Source organism: Zosterops lateralis, assembly GCF_965231275.1.
Source record: "Zosterops lateralis genome assembly, chromosome: 1".
NCBI lineage: Eukaryota > Metazoa > Chordata > Aves > Passeriformes > Zosteropidae > Zosterops > Zosterops lateralis.
Genome location: NC_139762.1, coordinates 43477153 through 43492808, shown reverse-complemented (window position 1 = coordinate 43492808; position 15656 = coordinate 43477153). Strand labels below are relative to the sequence as shown.

Here is a 15656-nt window from a genome sequence, read left to right as displayed (position 1 = left end):
CTGTGCTCTTGACTCTTAAAGGACAAGCTGTAGTCAGAATTTAGAAGTCATTATAGTCTACTCTAATTACAGAAACAGGAGGACTGACAGGAATAGTTTATAATCTGTTTGGTGAACTTCTTATTCACATGTAAGGACTTCACCCTCAAATCATGCCTATATATGCATTTTATGTTTTTTTAAATAATGTAATACAATGTCTACAAAATTATTTTGTTAAACTGAGAGCAAGATCACTAGAAAGATGTCATACTAATACCTATCACATTTCTCCTGCTTCATCCTGCAATTCCTAAAATTACACAGGAAGTGAAGCAGGACTGCCAAATGGAACCAACGTTAGCATGGACTGATACTTCCAGGTGTTTTCAACATACTTTAATTCAAGCTGCATTAATAATTTTTCTGTTACAAACTACTCTTGGTATATAATCTTTTTTCTTAAACAAAGCCTCTTAGAAGCTAGAAGAACAAAAAAAGTATTTGAATTCAATAACTTTATTTGCTTAGCTATTTACTAAGAGTAAAAATCTAAACATTTCCTGTAATAAACTGTTTATTCCCATTTTACTGGATTCTGAAAAAAGTTTGTCTTGGATTTTTCAGTGGTTATGAACTTCTGAAAAAATAAAAAAATATGCTGAGATGCAGATTAACTGCAGTATCACAAACTATATTGCAAGTTTAATAAAAGATACCCTAATATTTGACACTGGTTTATCCATAATCCCTATACCAGGCACACACACACACTTTTCATCATACAACAAATCCTCTGTCTAAAACTAACCTTGATCAAACATATTATGGTTTATGAATTCTCGGCAGCATCTATCTGTATCTCCTTTGTGTAATTCATTGCAGAGATTTAGCCGATTATAGGCAAGCATAGGGAATCTCCCTCGACTTCAAAAGGACTGTCTGAGGCATGAAAAACACAGGACACATCTCACAGCTTGCACAATCCCACAATAAATGAAAAATGCTTTTGAAAATTACGTATCACTCCACTAATTTCTTCTGATCAGAAGAGTGAAAATCTGGATTGACACTTTCTTCCACTGTAAGATAAAAATTCAGTGCACAAATGAAGTAATTAAGCCCCAGTCCTTTTGACATTTACTTTCCAGCATGAACTCATGACTATCTTCAGCCTCCATTTAATAAAATGTTTTCAGAAAGACTATTAAAACCCCCCAAAAAACTCTCTGTTACAGCCTTTCAATCCAGTACTGCATTTTCTTGCACAATTTGAGTTCCAAAACCAGTTTTCATTTAAGTGCACCAGGTGGCATTTAAAAAACAAAGCAAAGCAAATGGAAAAAAAGGTTTTTTACCGATTTTACAAAGCACATGATACCTCAGAACTTTTCTTTAAAAAGGGTTGGGAGGGTAAAAACAATAGCAACAAATTTCACTCATTTTTAAATAAAAGACTATACAGAACTCATGCTTCAAGCTCCCAATAATAAATGAGTACCAATTATGTTTAAAACACTGAGTAGGTATGTAAAAAAGTCAACAACATGAGTACCAAAGTTGATCCAGAAGGTTTTACACCCCAAAGCAGAATGTTGGAAGTTAATGCAAAAATATTTTAGTAAAAGAAAGGTAAATTCTTCTGTAAATTTCCAACTAGGAAACACGTGAGCAACAATACTACATTATTAAGACTCTTTCTGTAAAGAGATGTTTATATCTAATCAACAATGCAGAGGCTCCAAAACGTTTGACTGGCTTTTTCCTGCAATTTATAATCAGTTTTACTGATTTCCTATTCTCCATCTCTCTTCCAGCTGCAGCTGCAAACCCCCCATTTTCCACCCTACCTGCTCAGAGCCACTCATTTTCACTCAATCACCAGAGGATACCAATGACAAAGTGTATTTATTGTCCAGTGCTGCACACAGTTTAAAAACTAAACAAACCAACCAAAACATACCCCGTTAGACAAAGAAATCATAAAAAACTTTTCCTAGAGACAGGAAAAACACTGTCCTTAAAAAAAACACTCCTAGTAAGAACAATACAAAATAACACTGCTGCAAACTGCATCAGAGATAAATGGATATACAGTGGAGTCCTACAGCTCCACCTATTCACAGGTTCCTAGGAAAAGCCATTATTCAGGCTTGTGCTGGCAGCTATGGGTAGCGCATTTGCAGAGAATTATTTAAATAATTTAAGACAATAAGCTAATACATTATTTACAAAACAAAACAATTCAGCTTCATGAAATGCTAAGCCAGTCTTGAAATGGTTGCAAAGCAAGAAGGCTTTAAATGTTCATACTCTGTCTCGTCATTAAACAATAACTAATCCTAATCAAGTGGAAAGTAAACAATTAATATTAATAAGTATTAACTTGGCTTTTGTCTGGACGTTCAAGTTCCAATTGCCAGCAAGGAACTGTATTCAGCATATTCAGGCTTGAGCTGGAAATATTTACACATTAAAGAAAACCTCTTTATGGGAAATATTAAACTAAGTGGGTTTTAAAGAGATTTGAAAGTCTGATTCTTATGGAGTTCTTTAAAATGTCTTGTAATTGTCTGCAAAGATCTGTTCTCTATTCATCCTCCCTTTTGAAGTTTTGTCATTCTGGCATCCTTGCACAATACCAGAAGAAACATGAAAAAATATTCTTACTCTGTCTTCTCCTGCTGTTCTTCCAGGCTGACATTTCTGAAGCACTTATTAGCATAGTTAAGAAATGTGCTCCCTTCCTAAAGTATCTCCCCCATCCAACCCTCCTAATAAGAATACAGCAATATCTACCAGATAATGGTAATTCATGAGGAATGGCACCGTCCCAGACACATTCATTTCAGATTCCTACTGAAGCAACATGACCCTTTTGGAAAGTTCAGATCTTTCAGCTAACTAGCATCTGATATCCCTTTGTGGCTCCCTGTTTCTACCACCACTCAGCTGACAGCAAGAAGAGTATTCCCTCTTGGGTATCATTGTCTCTACTAAGACACTTCCAAGGTTTTCTTACAGTGAGAAGGCTTCCTGTGCTCTTAACCTTCACTATAATGTCACAACCACACTGGCAGAATCCAAACTAAGAATTAAAAGTTCTTCTCAGGCAGAAAAGTAAATTGAAAAAATGCACAGAGAAAACCTATGAAAATCCAGGGTAGAACCAATACATATGGTAATTACTTATGATGCCAAGAGTGTATCAACATTAGTTGCTTAAGTAGCATTTTACTACAGTACCACTCAAATTCTTTTGAAAAAGTAGGCACACCATTGTATAAAAGCATTGCACATTTTGCCAGGGAGCTCTGGCCAGATTGTTTTCAGTTATTAGACAGGTTACACTGCAAATCACCAGATTCTGGGAACTAATTTGGAACGAGCATGACTACATTGTTGACTGTACTAATTTACTCTTTCCTGGGCCTCTGCTGCAGAAAGGATCCTGGCCTACAAAACCCCCTGATCTGATCCAGCTCAGCCATCCTTCGCACAGTGTCTTCTTTAAAGATAAAAATCACCTTCTGAATTGTGTCAGCAAGGAATGAACATTACTATCAAAATGCTGCAGTTAGGGCAGACACAGTAGTAAAATATATCAACACATTCCAGCAATCAGGGTTGAAAAACCTGGAGTACTTTGGTGGAGTACCTTGGTTTCTTGCTGTCCTACACATTACAGTATGCGCCCATATATTTAACACATTTCAGAGTTTGTACACAGTTTGAAGAGCACAATTCATTCATCAGTGTGATTATTTTTCAATTTTGAACACAGCAAATTGAGAACCTGAAAATGGAAAGGTTTGAGTAAAGAACAGAAAACAAGGAGGAACAAATGAAAATTACTCACCAACAGGAAAATGGGAAAATACTGTTTTAAACTCTGACACTTTCACAAATTCATTGGACTATTTAAGATGTTAACATGCATTTTCATTTCTATACTAGCAAAAAGCTATGGAACACAACTCGCTTAGATCTTTAAATTTTTTAGTGTTTGTTTTCATTCTGACACACTTTTGGCATTAAGCTTCATTACTCAAAGTGACCAAAAAATCAACACTAAATCAGAATGAATATCTCAAAAGAACCAGTAGATGGCAATAAAAAGACCTGTGATAATTTTTGATTTTGCAAATAAATATAATCTGTAGTAACGTACAAACAGCAAAACTGGCATTTTTTTAACCTCCTTGATATGGCTCAGGAGGCTTTTTGAAGCAGCTAGCTTTTATTAAACTTTATACAGACAAATCCATGAATCTTTCCCCACATCTGAAAGGTGAGGAAAAAAAAAAAACAACAAAAACACTGAGAACAATCTGTTCCTGTAACTCAGAAGAATAAGTTATCTAAAGTATTTCTTCTCTTTATATTAAAACTAAACCTACGATTTCAAGAATATTTTTCAAAGTAATATGAATATAAAATGCACTGATAGTTCATTTTTACTCTTAAAATGTTGTCAAACAGGAAAATAAAGAACAGGTAGAATTTGTTAAGTCTTTATACATAGTCTTTTATATAAGTATTTATAGCTTTAGAAACTTCCATTAAGTCTCACACCAAGGCTATTCAGCAACTACTGGAAATTTTTGCCAGGGTTTCAGCCTGAAGTTAAAATATCCAACTATTTTTATGCCTCAAAATTTCAATTCTAGGAATAAACCAAACTGCAGTGGCTTACTTTTCTAGTAGACAATTTAAAAAAATCAAAATATTATTTTGTATTGTATTAAAAACAAAAACGTACATATTAGATTTTAAAAGGAGGGTTTTTAGATATTATTTCTTATGTATAAATATTAAGTAGATGCTTGCAGCTGAGGTAGAAGTCTTCTAGAACAGAACAATAGGTTAATTGAAATCACTAGTGCTTTGTATTAAGCCTTTTTTAATATTCAGCATCAGTAATGATGCAGAATTATTTTATGTATGTATACAACAATGAACCAAATAATGACACAATTTGCATGAAGTGCATTTTTCCATTTTCCTGTTTTCCCATTTCTACCACATGCAAGCATAGATAGGTCTTGGCTAGGATATCTGTTTCTCTGAAATAAAATCCCTGATGAATAAAACTGCCAAGTATTTTCCAAAAATGAACCATAACGTGTCAGTAAGGTTTGCACCTTACCACAAAACATTTTTGAAAAACAGATGTATATTTAACTCCTTAATTAATATTTGCTCATTATAAGTAAATAATCAAATATTTTTTCATATACATTTAACTATTAGGAAGAAATTGAAACCACACATCAAATATTTAGCACTAAGTACTCTACCTTACAGTTATATCTGAAAACTGACAAACTACTTAGGTTATAAATGCAGTATATATGCATACGTGTCAGTATGGAAAAAACATACTACCACAAAAAAAAATATTAACACATGGAAAGAGAGATACCTCAAGACTGCTGCAAAAAAAATTACAGCAGTAAGAAAGTTTAAAAGAGTTGCCTAACACTCCCAGAAATTATTTTCTCTAAATAAAGAGCAAATACATTGAAGACAAAGAAAGAATGCACACTGCAATTAGCAGAAAGACATAAGGGGATAAGCATGAATTAAATGCACTTTTTTTTTTTTTTAAGTGGAACTGATAATTTGGAAAGCAGAAACTAAAAATTTGGAAGGGGCCTGTTGGAGAGCCATGCAAAGGGTTGAAAAACCTGACCTGTGAACACATGTTGAAAAAACTCAGTTTGTTACACTTAGGTAAGAGAAGGTTTGGGAAGGTGGCTAAGATTTAATCACATTCTTCCAGTGCCTAACAGGTAGTTTTCAAGAAGACAGAGGTACCCTCTTCACAAAGTTGCACAGTGAAAGAACAAGAGGTCATGAGCCACCAAGTTGCACTAGAGAATTTGTTTTCTTCCCGTAAGAAAAAACCCCTATTATTTGCCACGAGAACAATTCAACAGTGGACCAGGCTGCCCAGAGAAGTGGTTGACTTTCCCTCACTGGCAGTGTTCAAGTCTTATCTTGATAAGGAGACTGAGAACTTAATCCAGGGTCCTGCTTTCAGCAGAAAGTTTGGGCAAATAATCTCCAGGGATCCCTTCTACCTACACTGCTCCTTAATTTCATATGTGAATCTCTGCAGCTCCTATATCCTGTATTAGTATCTAGCAATAACACAGAAATAATTTAGCAAAAACACCACTTTATGCACAGCTGTTATGCTTCAACCTTTGCACTTCTGTAACTCCATCAGTATCAAAGGATTTATACATGTGTGCATACAGATGCATCTTATTTTTCTGCATCTTTTCCCAGTTCCTTTTCTACTAACGTGGACCCTTACATAAATGTATATCTACCATATTTTCTAAATCCCAAACTCATGAGTTCTACATGAAGAAAGCTATTTGCTCCCCACATGAGGAATGCTATACCATGCAGGACCAAGCCTCACTTCCACCTGGCCAGAACGGAGTCATGTACATTATTGCCAGGAAATAATTCAACTAGAACTGTTTTGTAAAAACCAAAATTACCCGGCTTTATTGGGAGAAAACAGACTGCACTGAAATCTGTTGCAAAATATTTAAGAAATTTTAAAGGAAAAAATACAATAATTTTGACATAACAATCCACCTAAAACTGCTTTTGCTCAGAAAGTGGATTCAAAAGATCTTCAACTGCATGCAGGATGCAATTTTACTAACTTTCAAGTTTGTGCAGAACACAAAGTATGATGACACCTAGAACTAGATGACACATCTTGTCATCTACTAGAATTCAACAAGCTTATTGTTGAGCTGACTGAGTCCTGGGACTACTACACCAAGATTGTTCAGCAGAAGGTCAAAGAGCTTCTACTCTACACCAAGAGGCCTTTGATGAAAAAATACACTCAATAAAATGGAATTCTTAAAAAAAGCTGTTTACCAGGCAACTCTCAATCACTTTGATTTTCAATCAGCTTTATTGACACGCTATGAGATTCCTGCTTTCCAGCCTTTTATAAATGGGTCATCAGCTCCTTCTCACCCAGAAAAACCAAAGCTTAAGAAAGGATTACTTCCTTTATTCCACTCCATACTTCTTACAGAACTGACTTTTCAATACAGATTTTTCTATGAATCTCATGAAGATCTGTCCTTATGAGGAGACCATGAAATTAAATCAACACAGACCAACTGCTTAAGCCATGTTTACTGCAAATACACTGGCGTATCCCTATGCAAAGCTCCTCATTTTCATCTACAGCACTGCTGATTACATTCTTTTCAAAATCACATTTCTAGACTGTAACGTCAACTTTTATATTACCATTATCAAGAAAGACCATCATTACTACTTACTATTTCTAAGCCAATTCCCAAATGCCTCATGTGACATAGAATGTCCAGGCTAAGTACACTTCTGCAAAAAAAGCTTTCCATTACTTAACTACACTTCCAGGCTGGATACACAAGTGACTTTTGGAGGCTAGGATACATTTATGAGGAGCTGTACTTCACAGCTACTGCTTCAAAACACCACTATTGATGTACTGTTAAAAGCAAAAATCACTGCTTAAGAGTTGAACACTGAACTGATTTCTTGAATTACTCTTAGAGTAGTCCCAACACTGATGTAATTAGCATTCCTTAAATTTATCAGAGTCCACATTAAAAAGAAACAGTCGTCAGGAACAAAATTCTTTGTCAACAATTTTTGCAAGAAAAATTTTAAAAAGCACTGCAGAATTAAGGTTACACTTGTTTTAACCTACTCCCCTAACTAAGCACCAAGTTTCTTCAGAGTTATTTCCCTTTTTTGAGGTTCAAATTGGTGCAGGCAGTCAGAAGTGATTTGGAACAGTTTCACACAAGCACAGATACATGCTTGGAATATCCTACTTTGCACCTGAATTCACACCAGAATTATGTGTCTATGGTGCAGTCTGAATAACTAAACACACAATGTGATACAACTATTTTAAAATTATGTTAGTAAGGATTTATTGTTTCCTGCTTTAAGGACATTCAGTTACTTCTTTTAGTTTGAAAATTGCACTGGCTGCACTCAGCTAGCATCCATCCATAAGTAAAAGAGGGGAGTTTCATCATTCTGCTCCTGGTTCAAATCATGTTGCCATGGAAGCAGATGTTGAATTGATGAAAATAGGTCAACTGTTCAAAAAAAAAAAATCACTGGTTTAATACATTAAAAAATACCATTATATTTTATTATTTTAATGCTTGCATTATTTTGAAATTGAGAATATTTTATTCTGTGGTACACTAATTAACACTTACTTCACTCTCACACAATATGTATTCCCTCCAAAAATGTAGATAGCATCAGAGTTAAGAGTTGTTAGTGGGAAAAAATATTTTGCGTAAATCAGTAGGGGCTGGGTACAGAATGCTTACAAGAATATCACACAGAGTTCTTTGTTATTTCAGTAGTGGGCGGTGTTAAATGTTGCCATATAAACTGTTTCCATTTGAAGAGAATTAGTATTATTATTAAAAAGCACTAGCATTAAAAAAAAATCAGGACATCTCTAATACCTGCTTTGACAGCAACAATGCTTTTCTATTCAGTTTTGCATCAAACAGCTATATAAATACTCAACTGGAGTCTCAGTTACTAAAAACTGATTAAAATACTTAAAGACAGCTAAGATTTAAGTAGGTTACCCCATCAATAGAACATGTGAAAATACACATAGCCAACTCAAAGAAATTTCTCTCTCAACATTTTCAAGCTGCCTGCCAAGATGCTGTCAAAATAGCGTAAACACACAGTAAAATGCTCATCTTCACCTGCAGCAAACATCAGAAAATAAAATAATTCACCTGTATCATGTTTTTCTGAATCTCTACTAGGTGATCTAAAACACTTTTCTATCAACACCCTGATGCATCCAAATTTTTTTCTACCTTGACATTGATGTACTTTAGATGCACCAAGTCTGTCCTAGAAGTTTAATGCAATATATTCTGCTCCTGAGTATCTCTTTATAACTGAAATGCAGAGTTTAATCATTAATAAATAGAGTAGAGGTGCACGGCAATATCACTAGTACATGAGATTTATGCTCCTTTCATAGTTCAGAGATCTTTCTGTAGATTAAGTGATACTTAAAGTAGAAAGGCTCAATGCTGCAGAAGTCCTACAAATTTAATCCAGCACAAACCTACCACAGCACTACTGCGTGTCTCCCACACACCGCTGCTTCTGCCCTGCTCCCTGGAGAACTGGGTCAGACAGCTTCTCACACATCAACTCCCTGATCTGTTTCATCACACACTAGATAAAAGAAAGTCCCAGCGTAACAGATAAGATGGGAATAAATACAGAGGAAACAAAAGCAAAACCATCCCCGTCTCCTGAAAGTGACAAATTTATACTGCTGCTGTTCATAGCCCCAGAGCATCCAGTAATCCTCTTCTTTGAGTCCTCTGTAATCAATGTTTTAACCTGAAATATGTACAACAGAACCTCTGATAAAAAACTTCTGTAACTAAGAACATGTTTAATTGTCAACACAATTGAAACCATTTTCAACAGAAGTAAAACTCATGTTTGCTGTGTTCATTTTCATATTGTTCTTTTCAATTAAATTTCTGTATAAAATGAGTTTCACTTAGGAGAACTCTTTTGGACTCTAGAAAGTTCAACATTTGTGTTATGGAACTTTCTGCAATATTGTATGACCTGAGCTATTCTCCATCTCTTTAAAAAATGAAAACAAACAAACCAAAAAACCCCTAGCTCCACACCTGTGAAGTTGTCAAATACTGTTTAAAATGTACTGGAAGAGTGTCTTTATGGAGACTGCAAAAGTCCAACATTTCACACTGAGTAGTTTTGGAACTGTTTATAACCAACCAACAACATTCCAAAAAAGTCATGGCAAAAAACATGGCTTGTTATGCTCCAGAAAAATACTGTAAGGCTCACATGTTGGTTTTGTATCTCTCTGTTTTCTCAGAAAATAAATAGCTTATAATAACAGAAAAATGACCACAGGAAAAAATCAGACTAGCATATATAAAGACATCAAGCATACTAGATACTTTTGGTTAAAACTTTTTAAAATGGACCTTTTCTGATCAGGGAAGGCATAATGGCTTGTTGTTTTATTGTTTGGTTGTTTAGGGTTTTTTTAATTAAGCAAAATAATTAGAGAATACTTGACTTTTCTTTAACCAAATTATTACTTTTCATTTCCTCTGGCTCACCCAGTATTAGCCGCCAACAGTCCTTTTGTACTACGGTAATTATAGCTTGGTGGTCTTCACCAAAGTGGCCTCTCTATATAAGACAATATTTTTCCCCTCTCCTCCCCACAGTACTAATTTACCTTTTCCCTCCAAACTTTCTTCCCTTTGTTTTCGGAATCTCCCTTTCCACAGCGTTTATAGATAATTTGAGATACAGTGTTAAGGAGTTTCAAGAGCTACCTAATTATTATGCTGCAATTCCTGTTCCCTAAAGGGTTGCATACAAACAGAATTTCAATTTAGAGAAAAATGCTGGTATTCTCCTTTGGTCTACCAAGAAACAGAGCTCTGCCTAGAGAGCTCTGCCTAGAGATCAAATAGCCAGCTTCACATTTAAACAGATAAAAGGATAACAAGCAAAGGTAAAACCAGCCCCATCTCTAAGCTCTCAGGAATCCATACTGCTTACATTTACTCATTCAGTTTTCACAGTACCACCTCTCTAAATACGTTGTCCAGTAATGAGCTATATCATTACATTTGATTTGCTAAATTAGTTTTATATTACAACATCTCACTAAGGTTAATATAAGTGTCCACACATGCAAAACAGAAGAGGGAGCATCAGGCTGCCTGTAGACTCAAACTTCAGCGAACCAGTCAATGTGATTCATATTTACAGTTAACTCTGCAAACCTTAAGGCTTGGAAAATAAAATTCAAAGCAAGCTCACGATTCATTGCATAACACTTGATACCTGTTAAAAGAACAACAAAGAAATATATGCTCCTAATGCACCTCCATAAGGTGATGCACTTTAGTAATTACACATACACAATCCAGACCTTCTGCCATGAGAAAAGTAATTAAGTTTCTAAAGCTAAAATAGGATAATGGTAGAAGTCAAGGCAATGCAACACAAGAAAGCCCTCAAGGAAAGATTTATAATGGCAAAGTCCTGCGATTTCAGTTCTGTAAAATACCCGCAGTCATCCCTCCATGTCTGAAAAGGAATGACACTGATGAGCTTACTACATGGAATTAGAAGATTAAACCCAAATGCTGTTACATTCACAAATATTTACAGTCATGACACATAGTTGTTTCAGATAAGCCCTACAGGATATGCCCATAAAGATTATGTAGGAAGACTTTTTAAGATATGCTGGGGTCACAACCCAAGCAGAAAAATAAACAGTTCACAAAAATGTGATTATTTTGCTTCTTGAAATAGCACTACTAAATACTTGCAGTACATGAAGCAACAAATGCACGGTATCTTGGGAATGCATGGGAAAGTATGGCAACAGCATTCACAGTAAATGAAAACACAGAAGAGAAAGAAATCAAAATGAAAGACTTTGAAACGCTTCTTTGACAGGGAAATCTTAAATTTCCTTCTAATATAGGAGGTGAGGTAAAGTCTACTTACTCCTATAATTTTCACTGGTATTCGTGTTATTTGCTACAACATGCACTGTTTGAAGGCAGACTTACCTCTACCAATGCCACAGTCAGAACAAGGTCCATTTTTGAGTCTGGGAAAAGGGCATCCACTTGTGGAGACATTCCAATCAGTATACAATTAGTAACAACTGATATTACACTCATAGTTTCAAAGGCCAACTGAAATAAAACACAAATATATTTACAGCTATGACCATTACTTCTAGTCCCCAAATTGCTCTGCATGATACCTCTCTCTTCATTAAAGCCTCAGAAGACCCGTTAGTTTAATTTATTTTCCATCATCTTTTGAATTTCATGGCATAGGACTTGCTTAGCAAGCAGTCCAGACCTCATCAGCTTGACAAGATCACAACAAGGTTGTAACCTGAAGACACAAAGGAGTGAGCACTCATCTACAGTTGTACTCACAAACAAATATATTTCAGGATAAAAGAAAAATTGCAAAATTCTGAGAGGAACTAGTAGTACTAACACTGGTTTTGGAGGTTCTGTCTGAATGTTAAAAGGTAAGAATGGTTGAGAATGCCTTTTTTTAAATCACAACCACTTGAGATTTGTTGAAAGATTTACATTTAAACACATGCAATAGCACAAGTCTAAGAAGCTCTTGCCTACGGAGCTCCCACAAATGTCTGAAAATATTAATACAGCTTAACAATTGCATTTGAAATAATGGTTACTTATTCCAAGGTCCTGTCTGGAATGAAAAAAACTGACACAGAATTGTAGCATTTGTCACAATGAATTAGCAGAAATAACTTTCTTCTTGACAAGAAGCTAGTGATTCAGCTCACCTGATAAAATAATTCCAGTATTCCTTTAACAGAAATCTTTCAGCAAATGCTCTTATTTCCCATATGAAACAGATGACGTGAAAAATTAGTTATTATTTTTAATTCACAAAGCCAATTCATTTCTGCTATTAGCTAAGAAATTACACCATAAAACAAAATTACTGTACTGTAATAATGTTATAATTTTTCAGCCTACTCTCTTAATTGAAACAAACTATTCTAGCAAAAACAAATGCTATTAATATACCTGCAGCTATACTTGTGACTTATAACCACAGCCTGATTATTCTGGTGGTTACACAATTGGTCAATGCAGCTATTGCCATCAAGATGTTGGCAGCGTAAGATCTAGACAGAGAAGGTGCATCCCATATTAAAACGCAATCAGATTATAATTCACACATTTTAATGACATATTATTTAAAGACTTCACCTCTAAGTCTACTTCACGTATGTGTCTAATGAACATAGCTCAGAATCCTTGGTTTGCATGTTTTTATTGTATGTTTTACTTCAGGTTTCAGGACTTCACTTCTCCCCTCTCACTTGCTTCATTTGATAACATTTACAACCTCTCCAAACTGAATAACCCATTAGCTCATTGCGCCCTTTATCTCCATTACGTAACATTAGAAAACCTGTTAAATAAAACTAGAATATGGATTATACCCTGGAAAGGTCCCCCAACCTTATCACACTCCCTTATCAAGCACTGCTATTATGGAATGCTAAAGTTTCTGGGTGCAACTTAGTCACTCCAGAAAACTCTGTCAGGCACACTCAACAGGCCCCAAAATAGCTGGTGGCAGCATGATTGCATGGACAAACAACTGAGGACAGAAAATGCTTAACCCAGTACTATTACCATTAAATTGTTTAGATACACTGCAGTGTTCAGGCTGTGCAGAAAGTTCCAGCTCCTGCTCACAGATCCAGGCTATTTTCAAATTAGTCAGCTTGAGCACCAGTAACCATGGGTGCATAGGCCACAAGCCTGGTTTAGGGATCCAACTACTTACCTATTCTTCCTTTTCTTTTGAAATCCCTGCTGAGCTCCACACTTCTGAGATGGCATCAGAACTTATCTAAAATACACTGGCTACAAAGAATACTGGGCAGTATCTGGAAGCTTTGCTTTTTGAAGTTGCAACACAAGTACAATACATACAGAAGAACTAAAGAAAATATCTGCTTTATTTTCCAAGGCAGCTGAAGGCATGTGGTCAAAAACCCCACCAAAAATATCACTGGGATATATAGTTGGATAGATGATATTCCAGGGCATTGTACAGAACAAAGTACCTACTGAACTTTAAAGTGGCTCATGGGACAAACACAAAGCTTTCATACTGTTGCTGAAACCTCTTTTAAACAAATGAATAGGAAAAAAAAAAAAAAAAAAAAAAGACATAAAAATTACCTGCCAAACACCAATATTCGCTGTGGGTTCTGCAAATGGACGCTTGTAAACTCTGCACATCTTTAAGGCATCAGAGTATATCTCTGTGATGTTGTTTAACACTGCAAAAACAGCTGCCAGAGGATAAACACATGAGAAAAGACTCACATAGCCAAACTGCAGGAACAACTCCAGATAATCATCAAAAGTACCCTGAAAAACAGAGGAAATATAAGAACAACTTCAACCTAGAAAAAAACTATGAAGAAACACAGAAATAATATTACAATATAAACAATATTAAATGTTGTAAATACATTTCCTCATCCCAAATCAGTTTTTTGGAAATGACTGCTGATAGTAGACAAGAGTATTTTTTTAAAAAAATCTAATTAATTTGGAATTATTCAATCACTAAAAACTTCTTATATGAGGAGGTCCAGGTTTTTCCTTTTGCCTAATGCATTTTCTGCAAGTCACACATCCTATCCTTATGAGGTGAAGTAACTACATAAACACATTCAACCTATGCAGGCTCCTGAGCATCTTAGTTAAACAGTAATGAAAGAACAGCGAGGAATAGAAAAACAGCACCATGCATTTAAACTGGCAAAACATTCTCCTGAGAGCAGTGTGGCAATCAAAGTTCTAGCCTTTCAGTCTGTCCATGAAAGACCTAACCAGAATGGTAGGCTGGTAGATAGGCAACTCTTTTCTGCTATTTCTGCTTGTTTATTTCAAAATGGGTAGGACAGCGTTAGTAGCCCATTTGATGATTGAAATCTACAAGGCAGCACTGACAACTGAAAGGAACAATTAGTGCAAACAAAAAACCCAATTTAACAAATCCCAATAGGTCTATCACCTGATCTTTAAACCAAGAATGTGGGTACCTAAATGCTGATTAAGTATTCACATGCAGGTGATCATACATGTATTTGCATATTAGTTTTGTAGTATTAATAATAGTTTGTTATGATTGCAGCAAGTTTGTTATGAAAGACCCAAACCAACCACTTTTAAAGAAAGTGTTCATAAACAAAGGATGGTGAAATACCACAAAGAAGTTAAAGTGGGATCCAGGTATCTTGTATCTACACAGATACATCAATTATCATCTCTCAAAACTGAAATCATGAAGACTTGAAAGTAATTGAAATTATTGCAAGAACCACATGAAAGTGGTTTTGGCTCGATGCATCAGACACACAGTTGGTTATCTACTCTTTTTTGCCCATCATAGCTGTTAAACTGACTGCCCTCTCCAACACATAGTGCTTTTTACTCCTAGGAAGCAGACAGCAGCAGTAGAAGTCTGCAAGCTCACAAATCAACATGGGGTATTCATTAATTGGATTTCTCACTTGAGCTCGTTTTGAAGTTCCACAGTATAGTTCAGTCTCACAAACCAATCTGCAGGCCAGGCCATGAACAGCTACCTAACTTTTAAAGCCATGAAGATTTTTTCCTCAGAAACATTTTGTACAAATTTTTAATTTTACTAAGGTCTTCTTTAGGGACATTTGCAAGAACACTCACTGGAATAGCAGCTACACATCTGCCACTGCTAACATTTTTTTGAATCACTGCAGGCAGATAAGAGAGCTTTCCTTTGTGCTCCTCCTTCTGGTAACTGCACAGTATTCCCACTGCTTCCTCACATTTCTCATTTCCTTGCCCAATACCTATTGGCTTTTAGAACAGCAGAGTATGAATTAAATAAGTATTTATTTTTCTCCTACTCAATTTATGAAACTTTGTGTAGGAAAACAGGAGTCTGAGACAATGTTAAAGAAATCTGTGCTATCAGCAGCCATGAGATCAGCTACA

At 35.5% G+C, this 15656-nt stretch overlaps 1 protein-coding gene across 4 annotated transcripts in view; it reads right to left on the bottom strand.

The window, feature by feature from the left end:
* The window catches only part of ANO10 (anoctamin 10), a 129803-nt gene that overhangs the window by 97176 nt on the left and 16971 nt on the right, over positions 1-15656 (bottom strand). For all 4 annotated transcript variants that reach the window (XM_083870695.1, XM_083870697.1, XM_083870698.1 and 1 more), the window contains 2 exons: positions 13848-14039; positions 11661-11789 (listed from right to left, as the gene is read on the bottom strand). In XM_083870695.1, coding sequence (XP_083726821.1) covers positions 11661-11789; positions 13848-14039 — 321 coding nt within the window. The remainder of the gene's footprint in view (positions 1-11660; positions 11790-13847; positions 14040-15656) is intronic.